The 27,943-nt window shown below is 38.2% G+C and overlaps 2 protein-coding genes across 2 annotated transcripts; one reads left to right on the top strand and one right to left on the bottom strand.

The window, feature by feature from the left end:
* The first annotated feature begins 72 nt into the window (after nucleotides 1-72).
* Nucleotides 73-17,722, top strand: ASB2 (ankyrin repeat and SOCS box containing 2). The gene is made up of 10 exons (XM_032237226.1): nucleotides 73-290; nucleotides 5,750-5,842; nucleotides 7,437-7,603; nucleotides 8,603-8,758; nucleotides 9,192-9,437; nucleotides 11,071-11,242; nucleotides 13,719-14,280; nucleotide 15,812; nucleotides 16,636-16,788; nucleotides 17,450-17,722. Exons 1-10 carry the CDS (start codon nucleotides 73-75, stop codon nucleotides 17,584-17,586), a joined length of 1,905 nt encoding a protein of 634 aa, XP_032093117.1. The 3' UTR covers nucleotides 17,587-17,722.
* A 7,326-nt stretch (nucleotides 17,723-25,048) lies between these two features.
* Nucleotides 25,049-25,981, bottom strand: FAM181A (family with sequence similarity 181 member A). Its single transcript, XM_032210606.1, has one exon. The coding sequence runs from the start codon at nucleotides 25,979-25,981 to the stop codon at nucleotides 25,049-25,051; it is 933 nt and encodes a 310-aa protein (XP_032066497.1).
* Between the last annotated feature and the right edge of the window lie 1,962 nt (nucleotides 25,982-27,943).

The raw sequence follows: 27,943 nt of genomic DNA, 5'->3' as shown, positions 1-27,943 counted from the left end.
TATGTGATCTGTATTTATATGCATTCCAGGGTTATTTTTAACCATCCCTTCTGACTTACAAGAAATTGGAAAATGACAACGCAAGTTACCGTAGCAAGAGCAGGTACAATTGGACACGAGGAATATAGCCTCTACAGCAGCATGACTGAGGAGGAACTTATTCAGTTGGCCATTGAGCAGAGTTTGACAGAAGACCCTGCTGAGCAAATAGCTGCGCAGAAGACAGTTACTGCCGCACCACCTCCCCGTGAACCCTACTGTCAGAACTTCTACCTTTATCCTTGGGAAAGGTAAGCATGCCAGGGAGAAAGGACAGGTGAGAGAGAACTCAGACCAGACTTCTGCACATGTCTACATCTCAGTGTTACACCTTTTTCTGATACTGTTTTCTTGAAGCTTTGTTGAACTTCCCCAATAGATATTAAGCAGAATAAAGCAATTGCTCCAGGCACTAGATTTGGAGAGGGTGGCAGCAAGGGGTAGAGGAAAAACTCACGCACCATGCTCCTTCTAAAGTGGCACTCTTTCTGGTACGGTGGAGGTCATTGGTCTTTTGCCAGTGTGACACTTGCTCATTCTGTTTTAAGGCATGTCTTCCTGGACCACCTTTGATTTCAAATATAATATTTTCTCCAGCCAGTTCTATACAGATAGTCCTCCGCTTAGAGACAGTTCAAAGTTACAATGACACTGGAAAAAATGACTTACTGTTTTCACACTTTATGACCCTTGCAGATCCCGTGAACAAAATACAGATGATTGGCAACTGATTCATATTTATGATGGTTGCAATATCCCGGGGTCATGCCATCACCTTTTGCAACCTTCTCACAAGCAAAGTCTATGGGGAAGCCAGATTCACTTAACTAACTTAACAACTGCAGTGATTCATTTAAAAACTATGGCAAGAAAGGTTGCAAAATTGGGCAAAACTCACTTAACAAATGTTTCACTTCACAACAGACATTTTAGGATCAATTGTGGTCCTACGTCAAAGACTAACTGTACATTTTCAGAGATGTTCCAAGGATGTTTGGTATAATGTGTAGCTTGGCCCTGAGTTAGGTTCCAGAAGACAGCTTAAAAGGCATGGCTCTTTCTCAGGCAAGTATTCTCCCCCACTCTGCTAATTAGAATCTGGGGATTCTTCCATAACCACTCTATCTGAATCTGGATTTCCTTTGTAACAATAAAAATTAAATTATTCTTCTCACTCAGGTATGAGGACTTACAACCTTCTAGATTCTGTTATAACATCCAATATGCCATGTACTGGTCATACTGACTGGAGCTGTTGATAGGTGTAAATCAGCAACATTTGATTGGTCACACTTTCCTTATCTCTAAAATCTTTATTTGCCAAGTTTGCATTCTTAATTAATCTTAAACCATCATTTTTCAGTACAATTCTTCCATATCGTGTCTTTCCCCCCAAACATCATACTATAGATTTCTAGAAATAAAAAAGTATGTTGTTGCATTCAAATACCAGTAAAACACACCTTAAAAGAAAACCTAAGGTATCAGTTCAAATCTAATTCAGCAGCAAATGGGTAGCATTTGTCCTATTAGTTGATGAAGGAAGAGGTAAAATTAATTTAATCTCCCTTGACAAACAGTTCTGAAGTTTAGAGAGCAGCTATTAAAAAGTCTTTCATATTCACAGCAAAGATCCTTCTCATGCTGAAGGACAGAGAGAGAATCTGAATACCCAAAGATAATATAATTTTCCAAATTGCTTGTTCTGAGATATAGTCACATATGGGCAAGTTTCCAATGCTCCTCATAACTGTCCTGATGTATAATCTAATCCCTCAACATTTGGGATCAGCTAAATTTTAAAGACCAATCTCATTTAAAATGGTAAATACACGTAGTCCTAATTTATGATCTTCTGTTGCTGGCAGAGAAGGACAGGATGGTTATCTCATCTCATCCAAGTTGGATTAGATCAGGGGTGTCAAACTTGTGGTGGCACATTGTTGTCACATGATGTATCACAACTTTTCCCCCCTTCGCTAAAGTGGTGGTGGGTGTGGCCAGCATGTTATGCATCCGGCCCATGGGCCGCAAGTTTGATACCCCTGGATTTAGATGAATGCAGGACTATTGATTGTAAAATGTGATCCAGCACACCTGAAGCAGTAGACTAGTTTATAGACTGAGAGCAAAGAATGTGGCTTAGAGAGTTCTGTCTTTAAATAAAGGGAATGACTGAGTTTCCCAAGGTGATCCAGAGGTAATATTGACTCCACTCACAAGTTGTTTACTCACAGAATTTATATTTGACTCAACTCTAGCAGCCTTTATCCAGCTGTCTTGGATCATCATAACAAACAGGTCAATACAGCACTGTTCATCTTTACATTTTTCTGGTCTGCTTCTCAGTAAGAAAATTAGGTTTATGTATCCTGTACTATAGGATAGGGATATAAATTGTCCCTAATCCCTTGCCCAATATTTTTGCAGATAAGAAGATAAACATTCCACCACCTAAAGTAAAAACTCTGTATGGGTAAAATACAGACAAACCCCAGACAAAATCTCTATTTTAGTGGTCCTGAAAGGCATATTTTAGAAATTACAATTTGCCATAAGGATACCTGTATTTTAACCTTATTTTAAAAATATTTATATCCTGTCTTTCTATTTGTCCAAGCAATGAAGGTAGTCAGCAGTAAGGCACTAGGCTAGAAACCAGGAGACTGAATTTTATTCCTACCTTAGGCTGAAAGCTGACTGGGTGACTTTGGGCTGTAAGACTCTCTCAGCTCAAAACACACACACAACACACACAAACACAGAGAGAGAGAGAGAGAGAGAGAGGAAGAGAGAGAGAGAGAGAGAGAGAGCTGGATAAAAGTATATAAGCCCAGCTTCACTGATTACAAGTTTGAAAAGGCAAAATGGCTCCACCTGCAATCAAAGGCTCTGATCAGAAGGCAGCAGGGGAATGGGGAGGGGGAATATGGCAGAGGAGCTGCTTTCAAGCCATTGGAAAATATATCCAATCCAACTTCTGTGTTTGTGTTTGTTAGAGAGAGAGTGAGTGAGAGAGGGATCTAACTTCTCTGTGTGCGTGTGTCTGTTTGAGAGAGGGGGGAGGGAGGGAGAGAGGAAGGAAGGAGGGGGAAGGAGAAGAAAAAGAATGAAGGAAAACCTATTTCGCAAGGGGGGGGAAATGCTGTCGCTTTAAATCGGAACTGAGCATGCCTGGCTGTGGAATTCTGGGAGTTGAAGTCCACAAGTCTAAAAATTTTTGAAACCCACCACTGTGTCAGTGCCTCACCAGCCATAAACCTCACCGCATGTCACTGATTCAGATGCTTGACAACTGACTCATATTTATGACGGTTGCAGTGTCCCAAGATCATGTGATCCCCCTTTGAAAAACGTCTGACAAGCAAAGTCAATGGGGAAGCCTGACTCACTTAACAACTGGGCTACTAACAACTGCAGTGATTCACTTACTAACTGTGGCAATAAAGGTTGTAACATGGGGCAAAACTCGCTTAACAATGGTCCTGCTTAGCAACAGAAATCTTGGGATCAATTGTGGCCTTAAGCTGAGGACTACCTGTTCAGAGGTCACAATGGAGAAAGCTTCTCCCCCCCCCCTTACTTTTTTGCTGCAGGATGACACTCAAAGACCAGTTGGGTTACTCAGTCCTAGATAAAAATGAAGCTGCATCCCCTTAATGTGCCGGTGATCCAGACATCCTTGGTTCCCAACCTTTTTTTGGCCATGCCCCACCCCATCTCTATAAAATCCTGATGCCCCCTCCCCATGACACGTAATTCTTACTTTACTCAAAAAGTGAACTCTACTCACACAGAGGAAGCCTAAAAGGCCATCAACTTGGTTTAAACAAGGTTCAAATTGCCCCCATTAAAAATAAAATAAGAGCCGAGGTGGCGCAGTGGTTAAATGCAGCACTGCAGGCTACTTCAGCTGACTGCTAGATCAGCAGCTCAGCGGTTCAAATCTCACCAGCTCAGGGTTGACTCAGCCTTCCATCCTTCCGAGGTGGGTAAAATGAGGACCCAGATTGTTGTTGGGGGCAATATGCTGACTCTGTAAACCGCTTAGAGAGGGCTGAAAGCCCTATGAAGCGGTATATAAGCCTAACTGCTAAAAAAAAAAAAAAAAAAAATTGCCCCTTTGTGGGGCCTGCGCCTCATGTTGGAAACCACTGGTTTAGATGAATGAATCCCCCTTCTCTGACTTGCTTAAATTGATGGCCTTTCACAATTCAGTTGCATTACTCTTTTGGTTGCCTCTTTAAAAACACTTTTAAGAGAAAATGGAAACCTTTGTGTCATAGGGAAAGGGGAACAAAATCTCTCGTATCTGTATTGATTGCATTACCTTTCAATTTTTTTTTAAAAAAATCAATTAAAATACTTGCTAAAGCACAAACCTTCCATATATGCTTTGGCCCATCATTGCAAACCTCTGATGACTAGAAAAATGCATCTGATATCATTCTATCTTCAGGGCAACTTGAAAATATATTGGAAGCTTATGAAATTTAGGCCCAACCTAGCAATCTCCTCCTGGCCCGGTTTAGTTAGTTGTGTAAAGTTCTCTGACACAGCATTCTTCTTCAAAGCAGTCAAACAACCACATGTTTTGCAAGACCCACACAGCTACTTCCAAAGCTTCCCTAGATCTCTCTCCATGTGCACCCACACTCCATTCTGTCCCTGGCACTGGCACAAAATAGTTCTGCTTACCAATGGTGGGTTCCGGATCCCATTGCAACTGGTGTAGTGCAACGGGGCCCAGTGGCCACCACATGAATGCGTGCAGCACGCGCATGCATCCTTACCTCCTGCAATGCTTCGCGAAACCTCCGCAACGCTCCAGCTGCTCAGCGGAGCATTGCACAGGCGCCGTATGCTCCGTGCACGGAAGTGCCGAAGAGCTCAAATACATGTAAGGACGGCGGGTGTACCGGGGCATACCGCCTGCAACCCACCACTGCTGCTTACGTTCAAGGACTTAAGCTGGGAAAGGAGAAGTTGCTTTGGAGTGTATGTGTGGAAGACAAACCTAATACACATCTATCTGCAATTATTTTAAAGAAGCTGCACATTTTCCTGGGATTGTTTGGCTGCCTCCTATACCTGTCAGACGATCTTGAGAAAAGCTGTATTGGGTTTATAGAGTTGCAGGCCAATTTATGAGTCTTGGGCCCTGAAGCACTTTCTGTCTTCTGATCTGAAATCCTGCATACACACATGCAGATAGCAGAAGCAACGTTCAGAGTGGTTGCACAAGCATTTTCAAAGACGTGGCTCTTTCAAGCTTGAAGAGACAAGCTTTGAAGCAGTTATTTCAGATGTTTTTGCACAACCTTGTCACTCAGAACCAACCTTGGTGCTTTCTTCTTCTTTTCATTTCTGAACAACACTCTCAGGCCTTTCTTCCCCCTGAAGTGAAAATGCCTTTAAGTAGCCCGCTGTGTGGTAGTGGGATTAATCTCACTGCAGTCATATATGGTCATTTAAATCCCATGACACTTCCTCTGAGGGCCAAAAATAATCTAGGAGTGAAAGAGCAGCTGAGACCAAGGCCTAAAAAAGCCGAGGCCATCTGCTTTTGTTTAAGTCTCAGAAAGTCTACAGGTTCTCTTTGTCTCTCTTCTTCGGTCTCATTTTCTGACTTCTTTACAAGCCCAGTTATGATTTGCTTTTCTTATTCGGAGTATTTTTCACTATTTTATTCATGCTGTCATCACTTCAGGCGTGCTGCACAGTCCAGAGGCCAGACTTCAGCATCCGGTTCAGGACTCAGACGGAGGTACGATGGCAGCTTCTTCATCTTACCCCAAGCTGAGTAAGTTCTTCCTCTCCTTTTCCTGTTTAAAAAAAATGTTGTTTTTATGAGATAGGCTTGTTTGGGCAGCTGGAAAGACATATTAAGCAGTTCATGAAGAATTTACAAAACTAACTGAAGGAAACTTTGCTCCCTTGGTCTGTTGCCCCCTTCCTCTGTTTCTACCCTTGCTTGAGCTTCTCTCTCTTGAAAGCCTAATAGTTAACTCTATTTGATTTTGGTGCCACTTGTAGGATTTTCTGGTGCACTGAGCTGAGTCAGAAAAAGTAAGGATGAGTGGCTTCTCTAGTGATTAATTTTGGATGCCATATAGCCGGATTTTTTTTTCCTTAGCTACATTGCATTTTACTCCAATATAGAATACTTAGCAGTAATCAATTTTTCATAGTCCTTGAAGGAAGTATAATGTATGTATTACTGCATGTTGCACAAGATATCAGCTCTCTGATGAGGGCCCTACTATGGCCATAATAAATACATGCTGTCTAGTAGTTAAATTAGCTACAGTATGATTAGTATACAGGTAGTCCTTGACCTATGACTACAATTGATCCTAGAATTTATTTCACTGTGAGAACTTTGTTAAATGAGTTTTGTCCCAGTTTACAACTTTTCTTGCCACATTTGTTAAATGAATCACTGCAGTTGTTAAGTTAATAATATGGTTATTAAGTAAATCTGGCTTCTCCATTGATTTTGCTTATTAGAAAATTGCAAAATGGGATCACAGGGCATTGCGACCGTCATAAATATGAACCAATTGCCAAGCATCTAAATGTAAATCACATGATCATGGGGATGCTGCAATGGTCCTAAGTGTAGAAAGCTGTCATAGATGACTTTTTTTCAGGGCTGTTGTAACTTTGAATGGTCACTAAATGAACTGTTGTAAGTTGAAGACCATCTGTATTTACAAAACAGTTTTGACAGCTGCAGGTTTTTTCCTGGGCACTCTTGCCTAAGCCAGATCTGGCCTAGTTATTGGGATGGGAGACCATCAGGAAACATCAGAGATGCAGACTAGACTGGGAAGACAAAACAATCCCAAAAGAATATAATGGCAACCCAATTTTGAACTGTTGCCAATAAAACTATGAACTGAATTTGAGTTGAAGGTGACTTTACTTTTACAGATATAGCAATAGCACTTAATCTTATATACTGCTTCACAGTGCTTTACAGCCCTCTTTAAGCAGTTGACAGAGTCAGCATATCGCCCCCAACAATCTGGGTCCTCATTTTACCAACCCTGGAAGGATGGAAGGCTGAGTCAACCTTGAGCCTTGAGCCTGGAGAGATTCGAACTGCCAAATTGCGGGCAGTCGGCAGTCAGAAGAAGTAGCCTGCAGTACTGCATTCTAACCACTGAACCTCATATGTTTGCCACTAGTAATATTTCCTTTTATATTTTCATCTATACAACATTTTGTTTCAGTTCGCTTACTAAATCTTTTACATTTATTGTGCAACTCTGTCAATCCTTGTGGATTGTGGTGACATCAAATGGTACTTGATAAATAAATATGCAGACAGACATTGCAAATACTGTATCAGAAATAATTTCAGAGAAAGTGATCTCCCTTTTGTTTTAAAGAGTGCTGGATCCTGTAGTGTCGGTGATCAAGGAAGGAGATGAAACAGCACTGCACAACATGATACAGGCAGGAAAAAACCTTGCACAACCTAACAAAGATGGATGGTTGCCACTCCATGAAGCTGCTTATTATGGACAAGAGGGCTGCTTGAAACTGCTGCATAGATGCAAGTATCAGGAAAGGGGCTGATTGCACAGAGGATGAAAGATAAAGTCATTTTATTTTTTATTTTTTCATTTTATGATACAAAGGAACCTGCTAGGTTGTATTACAACATAGAAAAGGAGCTTCACATGGAACCTGTTTCTACACGTGTAAATTTTATTTAAACAGTTTCCCCAAATTTGAACATAATGAGTTTGTTATCTGCAAATAACAATGAAAACAAGTTTTCATAGTTTTATTGTTTATTTCTTTTACGTAGAAACTCATACGGTTACTTATCTTATACAACATAATCTGGGTAATTCACAATAATGTTAAATAAAACCAGAACAAATAAATGATTACCCCATGACTATTCTCTCTCTGTGTGTGTGTGTGTATCGCTTTAGAATAATTATAATTTCTTCCAAGTTTCAATGGCATTTATTGAAGGATTTGTGTGCAAGGACATTTGATTCAAACCCAGCTTAGTTCATAATTTAAAAAGACTGTAATACTTTTTCATAAGAAAGCTGTAGACTTAGTATATGAAAATCTTGTCTGTTTATACTATTATATTGATATAAGGCAGCGTGGTGGTGATGGTGGTAGTGGTGGCGGTGATGATGGTGATGTTGATGATAATAATAATAATCTCAGGCAGTGGGACTTTCCAAAGCTATTCTACAATGAGCATATCTTCCTACAAAGCAAATCAATACAACACATACCAGTTAAGTCCCAAAGACATTAAACTATCAATATATGCTATTTACCAAAGTAGTTTACTATCTCATATAGGTTCTAATAGTAATTGCCATGGGCAAGCTTTTAGCCTTGATCATTCAGGGGTATTAGATTACAACTTTATTTATCTACTTGGCTCTGCTGCGAAGAACAGATTTGTGTTTTGATACATCTAGGGTTCATCAGTTTGGAGAAGGCTAAATAATACTCACTATTAATACTATCTAGATGCGCTGTATGCCTTGCCTAATGTGGTTCAATGTTTTCTCAATAGCTTTTCCTGGGACCATTGATCAACGTACACTTCAGGAAGAAACAGCACTCTATTTAGCAACAAACAGAGGGAATATTGATTGCATGCGTTCATTGCTCCAAGCTGGAGCAGAACCTGATATTGCAAACAAAGCCAGGGAGACCCCACTTTATAAAGGTATGTAACTTCATTCATGTTGGGGTTTAAGCTAGAATGTACTAGTGTCTTTAGATTTGGAAATGCTTTCTGCCCTGGAACCTTCATACCTGTAATGAGTGTTGAATGTTCAGAACTTGCCTTGAAAGCAGGGTATGCCAGAGAAATAAAGAAGCTCCCATCCTTTTCCCTTCCAAAATTCCACCATACCCCAGGAATTTCCATTTCTGGTTCTTATGTTTCTGGTTGTAAAATTATTTTGGGCCCAAGAAATACATTTGTTCCAGTTAAAAAAAATAAGTTCATGGATTTCAAATTATCTTGTCCCCCAAATCTCCCCCAGAGAAATAAAATAGAAGGTATGTTTGTATGCATAGCCCTGTGCCGTAGCTAGTGTCATAATTAATGAAATAAATGCTCTCAACATGCAGATTTTTTTCTTTTGACATGACAGCCTGTGAACGCAAAAATTCTGAAGCCGTGCAGATGTTATTGCAGTACAATGCTGATGTGAACCATCGCTGCAATCGTGGTTGGACGGCCCTTCATGAAGCTGTTGCTCGAAATGATTTAGAAATAATAGAACTTTTAGTTCAAGGAGGTGCCAAAGTTGAATCTGCAAACTGTTATGGAATTAGCTCTTTATTTGTAGCAGCTGAAAGTGGCCACTTAGAAGCCTTGAGATACCTGGCGAAATGTGGTAAGTACCAAATGCAGGAAGCCACAACCGAATCGTTGTTGGATCGGTTGTGGTCTGCGCATCATTCATTCATTTTTCATTTGTGCTTTTCTTTAGATTTAGATTTAGATTTTAGATTTTATTAATATTTGTAGGCCGCCCTTTTCCCTGAGGGGACTCAGGGCGGCTCACATAAAATCGGGGAAGGGGAATACAGACATTAAGATAAGACATATAATAAAATAGTAAACAACATACATTCATCATTCGGGAGGGGAACTATCCTTGTCCCCAGGCCTGACGGGCGAGCCAGTTCATTCAGCCTATGTTTTGTTACTGGTTTTGTTTTGAGTACATTTAAATATTTATATTTACTATTATTTCATTTATAAAAAATACAGCAACAGCAATAGAAATATCAAGAAGAATCATTACACCTGTGTATTATTCCAAGCTTTAAAGCCTCTCTGAGAATCCTAAAATAATTGTATTCCTCTTGCAAATGTGCAATATTTGCATAAATTGAATATTCATTTTTTTCTTATTGAAAGAAGTCTAGTGTTGTAATTGTGTTTCTAGTTACAGTTTTGTTAAGTTTGCCAAGCATAACAAGAGTTTTCTGTTGTTTGCAAGGGAAACAAATTCTGCTTGGCAGAGATTTGTGCAGCTGAATTTTAGGCATGTTTATTTAAATGAAATCACCACCCTATTGAAAGAAGTTTGTTCTCAAAGTGTGTGTGTGTGTGTGTGTGTGCTGTGCTGTGTGTGTGAAAGATTTCAGGGCATTGAGATCAAGCAGCAGACCTACATATCCATTTCTTTAGAGTATTTTGTTGTCACCTTTGCAAAAATGATTAAATTGGTACAGAAGCATTCAAAAATAATAATTTGTGAGATAAAACATCAAAATAGTGAAATCCATTAAAATAATATCCAAACTACACGCCAATTGTTCTTAAGTATTCCAAGTCAAAGGGCATGTTTTTCAATACAAATCTTATTACCATCTTTTTAGTTAGAAATAGTAATATCCTAATTTCAACAAAGAATTCATCATTTCTTTAACTGTGGGATTAGAAAGTTATGGGCTTAATTAAAAGGAGTAGCATTCATCCCCAAACATTCCTTTTAATCTACTAGCTAAAATGAACCCAAACTGGACCATTTCCAGGACTACATTTTCTTCATCTAATCTAATATTGACCAAATTAAGTCTCAACCAAGTAACTTTATCTGCAAAGAACAAAGGTGTCCCAGCCATTTTTTTGTCTGCATCTCTATCTCCCCCCTTGCTTGGTCCAGCCATTCCATTGTCCTCATGGGGATGTTCCTAGAAAAAGGACTTCTTGAAACCTTAATCAGAAGAGATCATTTGACCATATCATCTCTTGTCCTAACTGACTTTTCTGCTAAGCTGAAAAAAGAAGATAAACAGCTGGAAAATACAAGGAGGTTACATTTTACGGTGTAAATTAATTTATTCTGCATGCATTGAATCAAATTATTGTATGATTTCCAGCACTTCAAAAGCATAAAGCAGTTGCTGGAAATCTTTATGTTTTCTTTGGACTACAAAGTTCTGGTAAAGAACTATATGTGCTGTTATTAATTCCAGATCTTTTTAGATTTTGCTTTACATATCTTTCATTCTCAGGTGCTGATATCAATACTCAAGCTAGTGACAAAGCCTCAGCTCTCTATGAAGCTTCTAAAAATGGACATGAGAAGAATGTGGAATTTCTCTTGTCTCAAGGTGCTGATGCTAACAAAACCAATAAGGATGGGCTCTTACCAATTCATGTGGCCTCCAAAAAAGGCTATTATGAGTAAGTTGCTTCTTTAATTTTCATTATTTGGTCAGTTTAAACAAATAAAGATTAACTGCATAAACTGTAGATTAAAATTTTAAAAAATGTTATTTTTACCACAGCAGCTGACATCAAAAATTCAGTTATCATGTATATAAAAAATAATCAGGATATGATAGATCATATACAATTTAGAATACCCAAAATAACAAGAGAGAGAAAAATATTCAAGTTTATACTGTGGATATATGTGATATATCTTTCTCAATCCCATATACACACTTTTATGCATGGAATTGTGGCTACAGAGTTATTATGGTTATTTATTGTGAATTATTAATATAAAAAAATAAAGACAAGAAAATCTTCTGTCTCCAAGATTCTTAAAAGCTAGATTCTTTGTGAAGGTACAAGACAAGGAACAGAAAGAAGTAAGACTAACAAAAGTTGAACCAGTGCAATTGCTTTGAGGTTCTAATAGTTAGTTAGATTTGAATCATGGGAAAATGGGTTCTTTAGGCCACAAAGTTATAGTTTGGCAACAAGGTTATACAGATGGTTATACAGTTGGCCCCCTTCCAAGTTAATGATTTTTTTTTAATCCTAATGATTATACTACTTTAGTAGTATTTTTCAAATTCATACATAATGTGAAGTGATGATTTGAGACCCATTCTAGGTTATATTATTGAGTCAGCATCTCTAACCAGAATGGTCTTGGACAGATCAGCATCATAGGGTCAATATTTTTAATTTATTTTCAGTCATTCTTATTTTCAAGTAAGTTTCAAGTTACAAGTGAGATTCATTGCACAGGAAATAGCAATAGCAATAGCAGTTAGACTTATATACCGCTTCATAGGGCTTTCAGCCCTCTCTAAGCGGTTTACAGAGTCAGCATATCGCCCCCAACAACAATCCGGGTCCTCATTTTACCCACCTCGGAAGGATGGAAGGCTGAGTCAACCCTGAGCCGGTGAGATTTGAACAGCCGAACTGCAGAACTGCAGTCAGCTGAAGTAGCCTGCAGTGCTGCATTTAACCACTGCGCCACCTTGGCTCTTACAGGAAAGTTTTTGTTAGGGTTAGTTTGTCTTTGAAATTCTTAGTTTTTGTTAGGGTTAATATGGATTTATTTTCAGAAAGAATTTAAGATTGAATTTTTTGGTGAACAAATCTGAATCTCAGTGGAACTCTTGTAATGTGTATGTCAGTCTATATTTTGATATGTTAACTCAATTTAAGAACTCTAGCCACAATTACTAATCTAAACAAGTAAACTAGAATGTTCTTCCTGTTGTGATAGACTTCCATTTACAGAATACTACTCTATAAAGCAGCAATTTACAAAATGAACTAAAGCTGACTTGTATAAAAATAATAATATGAGCTAAAGCTGACTTGTATCAAAATGATCCAAGTTTCAGGTAAAACCATTCATAATATCTTCCTATTTTCTCCATTAATGAGCCCTGTGTACCTGTAAATCAGATGTTCTCAAAGAACAACATTAATTTTTACAGTTCACATCAGAGGTGGTATTCAGCAGGTTGTGGCCAGTTCTGGAGAACCGTTAATGGAAATTTTGAGTAGTTTGGAGAACTGGTAAATACCATCTCTGACTGGCCCTACACCTACCTATTCTCTGCCTCCCGAGTCCCAGCTGATCAGGAGGGAATGGGGATTTTGCAGTAACCTTCCTCTGGAATGGGGTGGGAATGAAGATTTTACAGCATCCTTCCTCTGCCATGCCCACCAAGCCACACCCACTAAACCATGTCACGCCCACAGAACCAATAGTAAAAACTTTTGAATCCCACCACTGGTTCACATACTGAAAACGCCTACTCATACCTACTCTTCACCACAATCATATCCATGCAATCCAAGGACAATGAACAGGAAGAAATTATTACCTATTTTTCCTTAATACCCTACATAACTGGGGAGAGGTACTTGCCCCTTTTAAATATCAACAAACTCCTCCTCCCATTATTCTAAAGTACTGACCATAATGCACAATGCTGACAGGAGTTCACATCTACAAGTAATGTACCCCTGTCAGAGGAGAATTGTTTAAAAATCCTGTTCTGTCTCTTTAAGAAAAGGAAGTACAGGACATAAGGGCTTGGAAACTAAAGGATAGGGAAATGAGGCTGGAACTGTGTCCTGTGCTTTTATTCAACAAAATGATGTTACTATTTACAGCTACTAAAGTCTTGTGCAATTCTTTGCATGTTACTATATAATTGTAAACACTGAATAAACCCCAATATGTTCATAACTTGCGTATGAAAATATGGTGTGTGTGAGAGGGGGGGGTGATAGGGAGGGAGGGAGAGAGAGAGAGAGACAGAGAGAGAGAAAGAGAGAGAGAGCCAGATCAGTCCACTGGAGCATGAGGGTCTCTTACTTGAAGCTTATCTACCATTTATAATTTATTTATAATCAATAACTTTGATTATATTTGTCTTTTTAATTTCATTTTTGCCAGGATTGTGAAAATGCTACTCCCAGTAACAAGTCGTACTCGCATCAAGCGTAGTGGCATCAGCCCTCTGCATTTGGCAGCTGAGCGCAACCATGATGATGTCTTGGAAGAGCTGATTGATGCTGGCTTTGATGTAAATGCCACCCTTTCTTTTGAGCGTTCCCGACTCTACGAGGATAGGCGCACCACTATCCTCTATTTTGCAGTCTTCAACAACAACATATATGCCACTGAGCTTCTGCTTGAGGCTGGCGCTAATCCCAATGTTGACTTTATCAATCCATTGCTCATCTCCATCCGCCATGGCTGTTTGAAGACAATGAAACTGCTTCTTGATTATGGAGCTAACATTAATGCCTATGTTGCCTCTCACCCTACAACTTTCCCTGCTACTGTAATGTTTTCAATGAAGTATCTTGTTCTGCTGAAATATTTGATGGACATGGGCTGTGATGCCAACTCTTGCTTTATATGTTGTTACGGGTGTGGCCCACATCCTCCTATTGATATTAGGAGGGACCGATATAATGATCCTGCAGAGAATAACGATAACAAAATTGTACAGGTAATTTTTTTTTATTATCTCATCTTTTCTATGACATTTATAGGAATACATGGGAAAAATAGCTCAGAGGTAGGCAACATAGCAGAGGTAGTATTCAGCCAGTTCTGACAGGTTCTGGAAAACCGGCAAATAGGCGGGCCCTGTCCCTGCTGCCTCCCAGCCTCCTTAACCCTCCCAGCTGATCTTCTTTTGTTGCCCTGAACAGGAGAACGGAGCTGAAAAGCTGGTTAATGGGATGGGGTGGGAATGGGGATTTTGCAGTATCCTTCCCCCATCACGCCCACAAAGCCACACCACACCTACAAAGCCATGCCCACAGAATCAGTAGTAAAAACTTTTGAATCCCACCACTGCAACATAGTTTTTTTCTTAGAACAGTTATAAGTTTAAATTCTGGTTTCTCCAGTTTAAACAACAATCATCTATCTTATTATCTAGCCCATAGAAATTCAAGCTACTTTGCCTTTGGCAATATCATCCAGCCTCCAGAAATCAAATTTCTTATTAGCTCCTGGACAGCTGAATTAACCACAAAATTAATATTAAGAGTTACTTGTGTGAAATGGGCAGCTATAGACAGACAGACAGACATATAGAATGAGGACAGCAGGAAGGATAGCATTTGCTTAGTGAAGGTTTGAAGTCTTCTGTATTTTGTGTTTCCAAGCTTCTCTTTATACAAATCCAACTTCCTACAAACAAGGTTTTGTTTAGCAGAAAAAATACCATCCCAGATATTGTGGTCCAGAATATTGATTTTTTTTAAAAAGTGAATAGGATGTGACTTTTACTGATATTTTATTTGCCACTAGAAGGCATTTAAATTATTTTATGGAAAGTAACATTTTTTTTTTCAACAGCATGTTCTTGCTTTATTAGTCTCCTTTAAAAGAGTAATATTTGACACAGCTACAAAATATTTATTTTCCTTTCAGTACCAACTGGTTGGATGACGTTTTGTTAATATGGAAACAAAAATGTCTTTCTCTGGTTGGAAAGCATATCATATTGGCATAGGAACAATCATACTGAAATAAAAATTGATCCCTTTATACTCTTGCATTAGGTGCTGTTATGTACACATATAACATGTAGCTAAAATAATATACAATTCAGTAAAAAATAATACTGCTTACTATTATTTTAGGGTGAGTAGAAAAGAACTGCAACCACATACAAGAACCCAATAAAGACTATATTTTAATTATGATGGACTGAGACAACTCGTCGCGCCAACTTACCATGGGACACTTCGCCCTAGGACAATTTGCCGAAGGACAATTCCATGCAGGATAACACAATGCAATAAATAGTATCTGCCACTGTTATGTCCATTGACAAAAATGGAGATAACATAGAAGAAACAGTGATGGGTAACATTTATCACACTATGTTATCCCATGTGGATTGTCCCATGACAAGTTGGCCATGGTAAATTGGCTGTGGCAAGATGGCCATAGAAAATTGCCCTAGACCCAGAGAATTCTATACTGAATAGCTTCCAGACTGCAGGCAGAGTCTTATTTTTGAGTGCCGAGTATAAACTTTTCATCCCATAATAAACAATAGATGAATTTTTATGTAGAAAAGAATCCAAAACACAACTTTCCAATCCTAAATGGTAACATTAAATATTCTGTTCTCTCCATTTCCTTTTGTGTATCTACCTTGGTGTCCCTATGTGATTTATACAGGAATCAGTAGATTTCAACTTTTCCTGCAGAATAGTCATCTATGTTGTAGAATTTCCTCTTCTGAGTTTTTTGAAAATGTCCCACATTTCTGTTGCGATGAAAATAAATCAGTGATTAATGCTATTTTTTTCCAAAGTAATAATAAAGAAATGACCTTCAAGGATAATAAACAGGCTATAAATATGAATTCAGACACGTATCATACTTAATAAAGATAATACTCCTTTGATTTACCTCAATTTAGCTACAAGTATATTTCATTATATTTCAGTATTTTCTAAACAAAAAAAGATATAAATAAATTAAGAAATACAATAATCTGAAATTCTTTCGTTTGGAATGTCAATCCAAAAAAACATGTCACTGGATGCATTCAATTAAACAATTTTGAACATTTTGGAGAAAAACAAAATGTGTATCTAGATTTAGACAGAATTAATGCATATTTGTGTGTGTATGTGTGTGTGTGTATGTGTTAGAATTTAATTCATTGTAATTATTAGAACATATATTGAGAAAATAAATTATATTTCCGTGAAATAATTATTGCAAATAATTATACTTGAAACTGTTCTATGCTGTTATGTCTTGTATTTTCTTTTGCCTTTTGATCACTTACAACATTGATTATATATAATTTATTCTTCGCCATCCACCCCAGTTTGTGAAATGGTTTCAACCCCCGAGATGAGTCGTTGGGCAGGCCCTATTATAGATGTTCTTTTGGATTATGTGGGCAATGTGCAACTTTGTTCCCGGTTGCAGGAACACATTGACAGTTATGAAGATTGGTCTAACATTAAAGTCAAAGCAGGTTAGTTACAATATGGCTTGCGCTTCTATTATTCAAGTAAATAATAGAAGTAATACTTAGTAATGCAACTATTACAACTAAATGCTGTGGCATTCTGAATAATGGCCAATTTATAAAGTTACTATACAGGAAAAAACATTCAAGCCTCTAAGATATGTTGAATCTTAGCTTAATGTTTCACAAGAATACTATTATATAATATATAGTCTGATTGTCAGGAGATACTACCTAATGATTATTTGTTCAAATTAGTTTATCAAAATATGGCTATGGCTATGGCTATTTTATCACTGGAGAGTTTAAAGACATTAGATAATCATTTGTCTAAAATGTTAGAGTCTCCTGCTTCAGCAGGGGGTTGGACTAGAAGACCTCCAAGGTCCCTTCCAACTGTTGTTCTGTTAACATCTGAATATTATCTTACTAAATTGAGATATGCATACATTTTAACCATTCATATTTAGTTATTTTATTTTAAAAGTCCCTAGTTTTTTAAAGTGTATTTGTGATACAGTACCTTTGAAATATATACTAAAGTTTTAATGAAAAAATATTACTTCGTAGATAACTATTTTAGGCCAAAAGTAGTATAAACATAATCATAACATGCTACTTGCTTGCTTGTTTACTTATGTACTTGACAATATTGTTTCATTTCCAGAGCCACCAAGGCCACTTGGACACCTTTGTCGAATCAAAATTAGAATTGTGATTGGAAAAAACCGTCTTTCACTTATTGATACTTTACCTTTGCCAAGAAGACTAATTCGGTATTTACAATATGATTATACCCAGTGATCTATAGTGAACCTGACATTCAGCATTATATGGAGTGATAATCAAATGTATTATAGAGCGAGCTGCCATGATGGAAACAGACCGATATGATGGAACAGAAAACTTGTTTTGGTATGTAAAAAGAAAAAAACAGAGGACTTCTGAAAGTTAAATCTCAGAACAAATGCAACAGCATTTAGAGTATAGGAAAGACCTGAAAAAGTGAGAATAAAGCACTCGGCAAATAGTGAAAGGGATATTATGCTATCTTGCAAGGAAAAACACTCTCAGTAGCTCAACATTTAGTACAAAATGCAGGCAGGGTAAAATGTAGATTGAAATCTACCAATAAATCTCCAGGTGATCTGCATGTCATAAAGAACTTCCAATTCTCCCTGGTTTAACAATGGTGACAGAAAACCTTTTTCCTCCTTAATTAAACTGCTAAAATAAATGTTTAAAAGCTTTGGAAGAAAATAAGGAGGTTTTTATGATGTGAAAAACATAAGCAACAAACTCCAGTTCTACTACCAAAAGAAATTCCTGATCTGGGATGTGTCCAGTAGTTCTAAATCTGCCTTCTTAAATTGTTATTTTGTACTTGATTCTGGTTGACGGACCTCACAATAGTGAAAAATAAACATGCATAATGTAAGCCTAAACTATTCATAACCAGATATAAGGAAGAGGTAGCAAAAGTTGTATCTCTCCATATAGATAAATGCAATGAATTATGCAGATGATCATGCTGTAATCATTCATAATGATATCAATCAATTCTTTTTGGGTTGCAGCAATTATAAATATTGCTGCCAACTGTATAATATGCTGGATTTTGTGCCTGTTGCCATAATTGATCATTGTGTTAACAGGCATCAGAAGGTTTACTCATTATATGAATAACAAATGTATTTTGTCAATAGTCACATAACAAACCATCTTGATGCAATGCAAAATTAAAAGAAGTCCAATAATGGTTAAATCAATATAACATTTCAGGTTTCAGATTGTATTTTATTTTACTTCAGTTTGCTGAACTTACCAATGTTTAGCGATTCTAGTCTACATCACCATAGTTTCATGTCTCCCTATCTAATTTAACATGTATTCACCTTTTATTCTTATTTATAAAAATATTTAACATTATTTTCTTGTTCCTGGTCAAGAATTGTGCAAATACTGGATTCAAGAAATGAAAGATTTTGAAGAATTTAACTTAAATAAGAACACAACATTTAACTCAGATGTATAAATCTGTATCATATTGTAAATCTATATGTACATATATAGTTATGAGGATTAATGTAACTGAAACCAATGGCATTTAACATTATTTTAGCAGCATTGAAGGGGAGAGTAGATTCAAATCCTGTGCTGTTTCAGAAAGACTCAGGAGAAAATTCTTGACCTGCTATTGATGAAAATCAATAATAGTGAGTTGCATCTTTAGGCCACTAGTGGCCACTAAACCACTAGGTTAATTTCAGAATAAATATTTAGTTTAACAAGATTATGAATTGAGAATCTTATTGCTTAATTAGATTATGTCTAACAAACTTAGGGTTTCATTAGAATAGTCTTAATGACCAATGATCTATATGTAAGCAATGACTTAGCAGCACTATAGTTTTTAAATAAAATTCTGGTTTGGTGGCATTGTATACTTTTAGAGAAATAATTTAGTGGTATTAAGTTATTAGAAGAAAAAATTATCCTCATGGATGTTGGATTGTAGATACCTTAAATTGACATCCTCTTAACAATACTTCCATGAGAAAGTATTCATCTTTCTAATTCAGATTAAAAAATGCTTCAATTGATATAATTCATGTTTGCTTTATAAGTGTGATAACAAAGAAGCTTAATGATACTGCATCTAAGTTAATTCAAACCAATTTAAGCAGAGTTCATTATATGCATTTCAAGAGTGCTTTGCAGAAATGTCTGAAATAAACAGTAGGACACCTTGGAGATGTTGTATATAGGCTTAATATTCACAATATTACAGTTCCATGAACAACTTTTCTTTCAAAAATATAAACTTTGAATGGTTTTAATATGACATAGTTGAGGATAGCACCAATTCAAAAAATATATACAATTTCATACTTTCTACAAGCTGAGAAATCTAATTGATTAACTCTTTTTAGGGAAACGTTCACATATCCAGTATATTGGAGGAAAAGAAGCATTAAAAGGGCTTTCTAGTTTTTCTCATTAGATATACACAGAATAATTGTCAATTTGAATTCCTCACTCACATAATCAGGATTAATTAAATGGATGCCATAGAATGAGGAGGAAATTATCCACTAAATGTCCCTTTGAGAATTGTCCTTTCACTTCATTATTTCTTGCCATAAAAAATACTTTACATTTATTTGCACATTCTGCATGCTACCTCTTAATCATTTCACCTAATCCAGCAATAAATATTTGTACAGAAAGATTTTCAAGAAATCTGCTTGGCTCACATAGGTCTATTAGCTGAGTAATGCCTTAACACTGGTTTAAATAATAAGAACTATCTACTCAGTTTTCTATATGCTCACCTGCTCCAGGGCAATTACAAGTATAATGGTAGATATGTAGCTTTCTACTGCTCCAGTGATTTTGTGATTTTTTAAAAATTCACAAGTTTTATGAAATCTGTACAAATTCTGTTGTTTTATACAAGTACAAAATATTATTGTAAATCTTAAAGTTAAGAATATTTAGGTCTCAAAAATAAGCTTAATAGTTCCATGCTTTACTTGATAGTGTTGAAGATGGAAAGAACCTGTTATTATGCTCTATATCATATTCAAAGAACATTTTAGGATTTTTGCAAACTGTTCTATTGACATTATATGTTTGATCTATTATTTTATAAATTGTGTGCCTAAACAAGATTGCAATGTATTTTTGAGATTTTTGTTATATTAACAATAAAGCACTGTGTTTTTAGGTGGCGTTGTTTGCATTAAATTCGAGTAAAATTGCACTGCGTTTTTACTTTTAAGACATTTCTGAAAGGAGTACACACAGTGACATGCGGTCAGCTTTAGCCCTGGTGAGGCACTTTTTAGACTTGTGGACTTCAACACCCAGAATTCCACAGCCAGGCATGCTCAGTTCCGATTTAAAGCGACAGCATTTTTCCCCCTTGCAAAATAAGTTTTCCCATTCTTTTTCTTCTCCCTCCCCCTCCTTCCTCCCTACCTCCCCCCTCTCTCAAACAGACACACGCACACAGAGAACTTCGATCCCTCTCTCATTCACTCACTCTCAAACACAAACACAGAAGTTGGATTGGATATATTTTCCAAAGGCTTGAAAGCAACTCCTCTGCCATACAGCAGCTTCCCCTGCTGCCTTCCGATCAAACTTTTTAAATTCCTCCCCACTCCCCACACGCACCTTTTCCAGCTGTTTCAGAGACGATTTCAACCCTGCTTCTCCCTGCCCTGCCCTGCCCTCCCCTCTTTAAAAGCCAGAGCTCTGTCAGGCTGAGCTAGTTGCTCCCAGAGAACTCTAAAAAGCCTCTAAAAATGCCTTCTACAGGAGGCGAGAGAATACGTGCCTCATTTGCATAAGGAATTCTTTGCTTGTTAACCCTTGCTTAACTCTTAAAAGGCGAAAAATTCCTTAGGCAAAAGAGGCCCCTAGTTCTCTGGCCTCCTCCTAGTTAATACTGAGAGCAGACACCAAGCCACTGTGACTTGAAATCTGGTAGCAACTACCCTGGCTTTAATTATTTTAAGAAAATTATTTAAAATCCTTTTTTTCTCTGAGGAGACTGTTGAGGCCCCGCCTCCCTTGCCTCTAGTGACTGCACGTCCCTGAGTACACACACTACATATATGTTAAACAAAATACATGTGTGAGAGGGAAGATCTAGATAAATTTGGCCTGTAAAAGTTTAATGCAATATAATTTATCAGACCCCTGCAATGGAAACTGCTTTTCCAGGTACATTTGGCTACCATGTTTCTCTAACTCTAATTTATAAACATAAGTTCAATTAAATATTTATCTGATATTGTGTAAATGTTATCCATTAATAGAGTGCTACATGAGTTGCCTTCTCTAGTGATATTATAAAACATTGTGCTTGCCAATTCTTCTACTATTACTATTGAGTAGGAAAGTTCCTAGAGTAAATAGGGATGTTGAAATAAAAACAGGTTTATGTGTACACTGACATCCCTCTGCTTGATGTATCAAATAATATTTCAGATGATGTAGTAAATTTAAGCAGACATCAGATGCCAGCATCCCAATCAATGACATACTATGGAATATGTCTCCTAAGATATCTGTTCCACTTCCCACACCCAACACAGAACATGGTACTGAAATGTAAGCCCTGATAAATTCTGTTTTTACCAGCATATAGGCCCACATCGAAAGCCTGAAAGAAAGTGATCTTTTTCTCTAGTTAATTAAAATGTCATTGTCTAGTCCCATAGTGTTATTTTCACATATCACAAGTGACCAAGAGAGTCTCTTTAAATCATACACTTATTTGCATGGAAAAGGCACAAAGAAAAATTTAAGAGTTTAGTATCTTTACAATTGTTTTCATTTTAAATTTTTTTGAAGGCATATTATTTGATACATGTGCAGTCATACAGGAAGAACACTGAATGTATAATTCTTTTCGAATAGGTCAGTACAACCCTATATAGGGGGGAATTTCTTGCAAACAGAACATGTTGTTAAAACCACATCATAGCTGTTCTTATTCTATATAGTAAGCACAGTATTGTTAATTTCTTTATACTTAGATTTGAGCTCATGAAATACATGTGCACACTACAGAACTCCTCATTTAGTGACTGCCTCACCACAGTGATAAAAAAGTAATTTTGTGATCAATCCCCATGTTTATGAGCTTTCTACGTCTATAAAGCAAAGGAAGTTAAAGTAAGATATTGATAGTCACAATTTCAATTAGCAATCTCTTTGCATACAGCCACATTTCTAGTCCCTATTGTACTTGCTAAACAAGGACTAGTGGTAGCAGCACAGAGTTTTGAATGCAGTACTGCAGGCTAATTCTGCTGAGTGACAACTGTCAGCAGGTTCAGCAGTTTGATTCTCACCAGCTCAAGGCCGGCTCATCCTTCCATCCTTCTGAGGTCAGTAAAATGAGGGCTAAAATTGTTGGGGGCAATATGCTGACTCTGTGAACCACTTAGAAAAGGGCTCCAAACCTTTTGGACACCAAAGACTGGTTCTGGACCGGAAAGGGTGTGGTTTCATGTGCTGCCTGCATCCTGTGAATGGGGCTTCACTAATTTGCATGGCCCAGTTTCTGGCATGCCATGGACCGGTGCCAGTCCACAGATGAGGGTGGGGGTAGTGGGGATCCCTGACTTAGGGCTGTAAAACAATGTGAAGCAATATATAAGTCTAAGGGCTATTGCTACCTGTATATGTTCTAATATATATTTGGTTTGCCACAATCTCCAAAAGGTAATAAAGTAAAGTGTAGTTCTTCTTAAATAGTTCCTTGAAAGAGTAAGAAAAAATTCTTACAGATAAATCTAAACTTTTCAATTGCAACATCATATGCCATCGTTCCAATGGGAAAACTCTGGAGTGTGGAGAATATACCCAACAAACATTGAAGAAATTAATCCTGACATAATCAAGTTGCTAAAAAAGAGAAATTTGAAAGGTATTATAATAATCAGAAACATTGGGAATTTATGCTGAAAAATTAATATGAAAAATAGGTATAGTATATAAATGGTAGCCATTTTCCCTAAATGTTATTCCATATTAATGAAATGAATAACTCAGTGGGGAAATAAACAGAATACAGGCCACGTTATTCAACACCTGTGACTCCTGTGCAATAGGGCTATTAAAATTACAAAAAAAGTGCTGGATCAAATAATAGGAGATATCCTTTTTATACTGAAGGCAAGTGGGAGCCTCTGGGAAGACCACAAGACAGTGTGCTAATGCCTATCAAAACTTAGTATTCAAATGCATCTTTTCTTTAAACAAAGTTATATAGATTCCTTTTAAAAATACCTTTTGAAAAGAACAAAACCTCACTTTTGCAAGATACCTGTATTTCATCTATTTTCAATATTTCCCAAGTCCAGTCCACTTTTGGTTAAGATATGTTTCATATCATTGGATTTGCAGCTCAAACAAAGCTGTAGCGTATATGTAGTTGGAAATTCATTTATTAGTAGCTTAGTTTATTGGTCTCTTGCCAGCTCATGCAAGTTGTATTTTCAAAAGAAAGCTGAATCACAAGTGAAATATTTGAAGTGTAAAGTAGTTTTCAAAATAGCATTTATTCTGCTATTATTCTGCTTCCCTACTTCTCAAAGGTTAATTGTATGGCAGTTTTATTGGTTCATCTAAAGCTGCTTACTGTAACTGGTCTAGTTCAGTCAGTACATTTCTAATACCTGCTACCTAGAGCACTTTGATTTAGAAATTAAGGAAATGAATCTATGTTTTTTTTTAACATACAAATCTTTTTCATATTGACAGGAATATCCTTGTCATAGAAAAAAAATCCCATATTATTTACTCTGTACTACTAAAATATATAAATAATAAAGTAATTATTTTCAGCCTTACTATAAATGATTGCTTCACATAGAGTAGTACAAAGCTTCTTGCTTTTAAATGACCAAATTTCATAGAATCATTCAGCTAAAAACAACCAAGGAGAATTTTGCTAACAGAGCTACCTATCCAGAATTAACAAGACATGGGCTATAGTTTAAAAACAATTGATGCATTTACACAAGAGTAAAACAATTCTCTTCTTCCAAAAAAGATAACACTTTTCCACTTAAAGACATTTTAACAGTGGAGACTCAAAGGAAAAACTGTATGGGATTTATTTTTGTTTGTTACAACAGTCTTGGTATTTACATGTCAAGAAAAAAGAACAGTATCCTTATTTACAAAAGTGTGTATTACATTTTCTTACATGACCTTTTTTTTTAGCAGTGCAGACAAGACAAGCCCCTGCCCCTTGAATAATTTCATTATTCACAATTTGTTATTAATTCTTTCTTGCTCCCTCAGGCAGGGGCAGTCAACCACCAAACTAAAGTGTGGTTTATTTTTAATTTTATTAATTAGTCTACCACTTTTTTTTATCCTGGCCCTTTTTCAAATAACTCAAGGGGTATATATTTTAAATTCCACACATGCATACTTTGCCTTCACAACATCTTTGCCAGGTAGATCAAGTTCGGAGATAATTGGCCCAAGTTCCCCAAGAGAACATATCTTAGCAGGAGACCTGATACATCAACAATGGGTTGATTTCAATACCCTTCCACACTTTCCTGTTTTTTGTATTCCCTGATGAACCTCCAGAGCAGGGGGACCTGAGATTAAAGAGCAGATCAGCTGTTTTTTTTCAAGGTCTGGAAGTAGCCTAAGGCACTGTTTCAAAATCAGCACTGTGAGCAACCTGATGATTGATGTCCTTGCAAGCTGAGGGGAGCTGCTACAGCTAAAGATAACTAAAGACGCTAAAGATGAGGGGCGGCGCGGCAGGCTTGGTGGGGATGGGCTTCCACACTACAGGCCGATACACTTTCTGCCCTGGCTGGCAGAAGGGCTCGCCCTCCGTCGGGGAAGGCGCATCTTTCCGCCACAAACCCAAAGCCGAGAAGGGAGCCAAAGGGGGCAGGGCGGCCGGCAGCGGGGGCGGGTAAACACCGGGGGAGGCCTGTGGCCCGTGGTACTGAAATGGACAGCAGCCCCAGGTCCTCAGTCCCTTGAGGGCGGCCTCGGCCTCTGGCCTGCGCGGGGGGCTCTCGAGAACCGCGCCAGTGCCGCCGCTGCCGCCGTCGAGGCCTATTTTATTTTTCTTTCCCTCGTAAGGAGGCAGGTCTTTGGAGGATGACGAGGAAGAAGAGGGCGACGAGCAAACTCCCATTGGAAAGATCACGCCACTGACAACACCGGGGGAGCCCGGAGCAGGCCGGGGTTCTTCCCAAAAAGAAGCGGGCAGTTGCCTTTTCCTCATGGGTACTTGGTCGGGCTTAGCGCCTGCCTCCGAAGTCCCTGCCTGCTGCTGCTGCTGCTGCTTCTCCTCACCGCCCAGGCGCTCTGGGGCCTTGGAGGCCTTGTCGCCCTTGGACGCCCCGGAGGCCGCGTGGCCTCGACCTAGCGAACTCTCGGGGCTGAGACCTCGTGCCCTCCCTTCAGGCGGTCTCCGCTCCCGAGCGGGAGGCAACTGCGGCTGCAGGTGGTGGTGGTGGCAGCAGCGGGGCAAGCGGGAATATTTCTGGGAAAAGCGCTTGAGCTGCTTCTGCAGGTATTTCCTGTGGTCTACGGAGCGGCGGCAGGGGGCCGACTTGTCCAGGGCGGCCTTGATGTCGCTGGAAGCCAAGTTGACGAAGTTGAGGAGGGTTTTCACCTCGCTGTCTGCCGAAGCCATCGCTCAGCCCGGCCGCGGATACGAAAGGGCGAGGAAGAAGGAGGGCCCGTCCATGAAAGGGTTGGCTCCCTCAGAGCGGTCGCGCGCCTGGGAACAGCCTAACCCGAGGCGACGGTCGGTTCGCTGAGGCTAAATGGGATGACGGGGAATGTTTATCCTTGGCAGGAACATCGGGCCGCTTTTGCCAGATGGAAGATGGGTAACACAGGTAGCCAGCCACCCGCGGGCATTTCTCTCCAGATTGTGCTTTCACGCCATACCGGAGGCTTCCAAAAAGACCGTTCCAAGCGTTAATTGATCAAAATGCGCTGCGCCTTCTCCTGGTTTCTTGATTCCCCCCCTCTGGTAACGGGGAAAAAAAAGAGTCAGAGAGATAAAAAATCACTGGGAAGATACAGATTAAAAACAGGGTGGACCTCTCCTGGAACTCAAGGATGAGGCAGAGTGAATGCTTGATTAAAAACTTCATCTAAAAGTATCTTGTTAGGGATGCAAATGCATTTATGAATGCTTTCAGTGATGTGTCGACTCCCACAATACTGGTGGCTAATTATATTTTTCATCTTATAAAAGTTATATTGTATATTGTAAAGTCCTCAAAAAAGTTTTTTTTCATTGTTTACCCGCTTGTATTCAGTTTTAACATAGTATTAAAAAGCACACTCTACCTTCTGTCCTCATTGATATTCCACATGTCTGCACAAATAGGGTAACGAAGACTAAAATGCCTTTTTACTTTCGCACGTGACATTTCCTGAAGAAATAACTCGCATTCCTTTTCACATATCTGCAATGATCATATTCATATACACTCAGCTCTGCACAAAACCCCCCAGTTTTAACACTATTAATTACAACTTCACATATACCCCAAAACTCTTTTAGCTTAATAATGCAATTGTATAAACTGTTAATGTATACAGTGGATCCAAATAAACATGTTTAGGATTTCAGGCTTTAAATGCCTGAATATTCTTTCTCTATTACTCTCTCATTCTCTCCCCCACATAATATATATATAAAATACACAAACACTAAAATATGCTGGGCACAAAGGCAGACCTGCAGAAGTGAGACAGACATTTGTTTCAAATAATTAATCCATTCAATATATACATTGTTTCAAATGCTTTTCTCTCCTGCAGGATCATGAACTCCACAAAGGTCTTGCAGTATTGTATACATATTTGTTTAGAATTATCCTACAAATTTACAGCTTGATAATACAATTACACCATATGTACAATCATTGCTATATACCTCAATATATTCTGTTTCCCTCATTCCAGTCTTATACTTGCTGTGACTGTGGCCCTACTAGTTAATCTTACTCAACAGGTAGCATTTAACCTTTGAGTAGATATATATGCACCATTTTCATGGCCTTCCAAGTTAAATTACACCCTTCCCAGCAAGATTCTCTCTTAAACATTGAGTGTTACTGTAACTCTGTGGTAGAGAAGAAGCAGCTCACCAGCTAATCTTGTTACATAGGTTAGATACTACCAACCTTTAGAGAAGCAGCCGGACCCTGTGAGTGTTTTGCAGCACTTGAGTAAGCTGAATGAATATCAAGCCCTTCTAGTTAGGAGGCTTTCTCAGGCCAATCAGAAGCCACTTTGCCAAATACAAAGCATCCCAATCAGGCATTAGGCTCCCTGTTCTCACATTCTTTGCCATCACAAATAGTCACCATGGGGACAGCCACAGAAAGACAGCTAATAAATACGATCATTTCCCTGTGATTCCTACCATTCTTTCTGTTCCAACCCCCTCCTCCCCCTTTTTAAAACACAACCAAACATGATATGCTGAGGATGAGTAAAGAAAGCTTGTTGAGGCTCTTTTCTCTAAACTACTCCAAAGCTGTCTGAAGACTGGCAGTAACCATGCTTGAGTAACACTGGACAATGCTAGTTTGGGAGACCTGGCTAGCCTACTTTTTAAACTGTTCTTGATCAG

Source organism: Thamnophis elegans, chromosome 1 (assembly GCF_009769535.1).
Source record: "Thamnophis elegans isolate rThaEle1 chromosome 1, rThaEle1.pri, whole genome shotgun sequence".
In the NCBI taxonomy this organism is placed as follows: Eukaryota; Metazoa; Chordata; class Lepidosauria; order Squamata; family Colubridae; genus Thamnophis; species Thamnophis elegans.
Note: the sequence above shows the minus strand (reverse complement) of the source record. Positions and strands in the feature narration are given on the sequence as shown.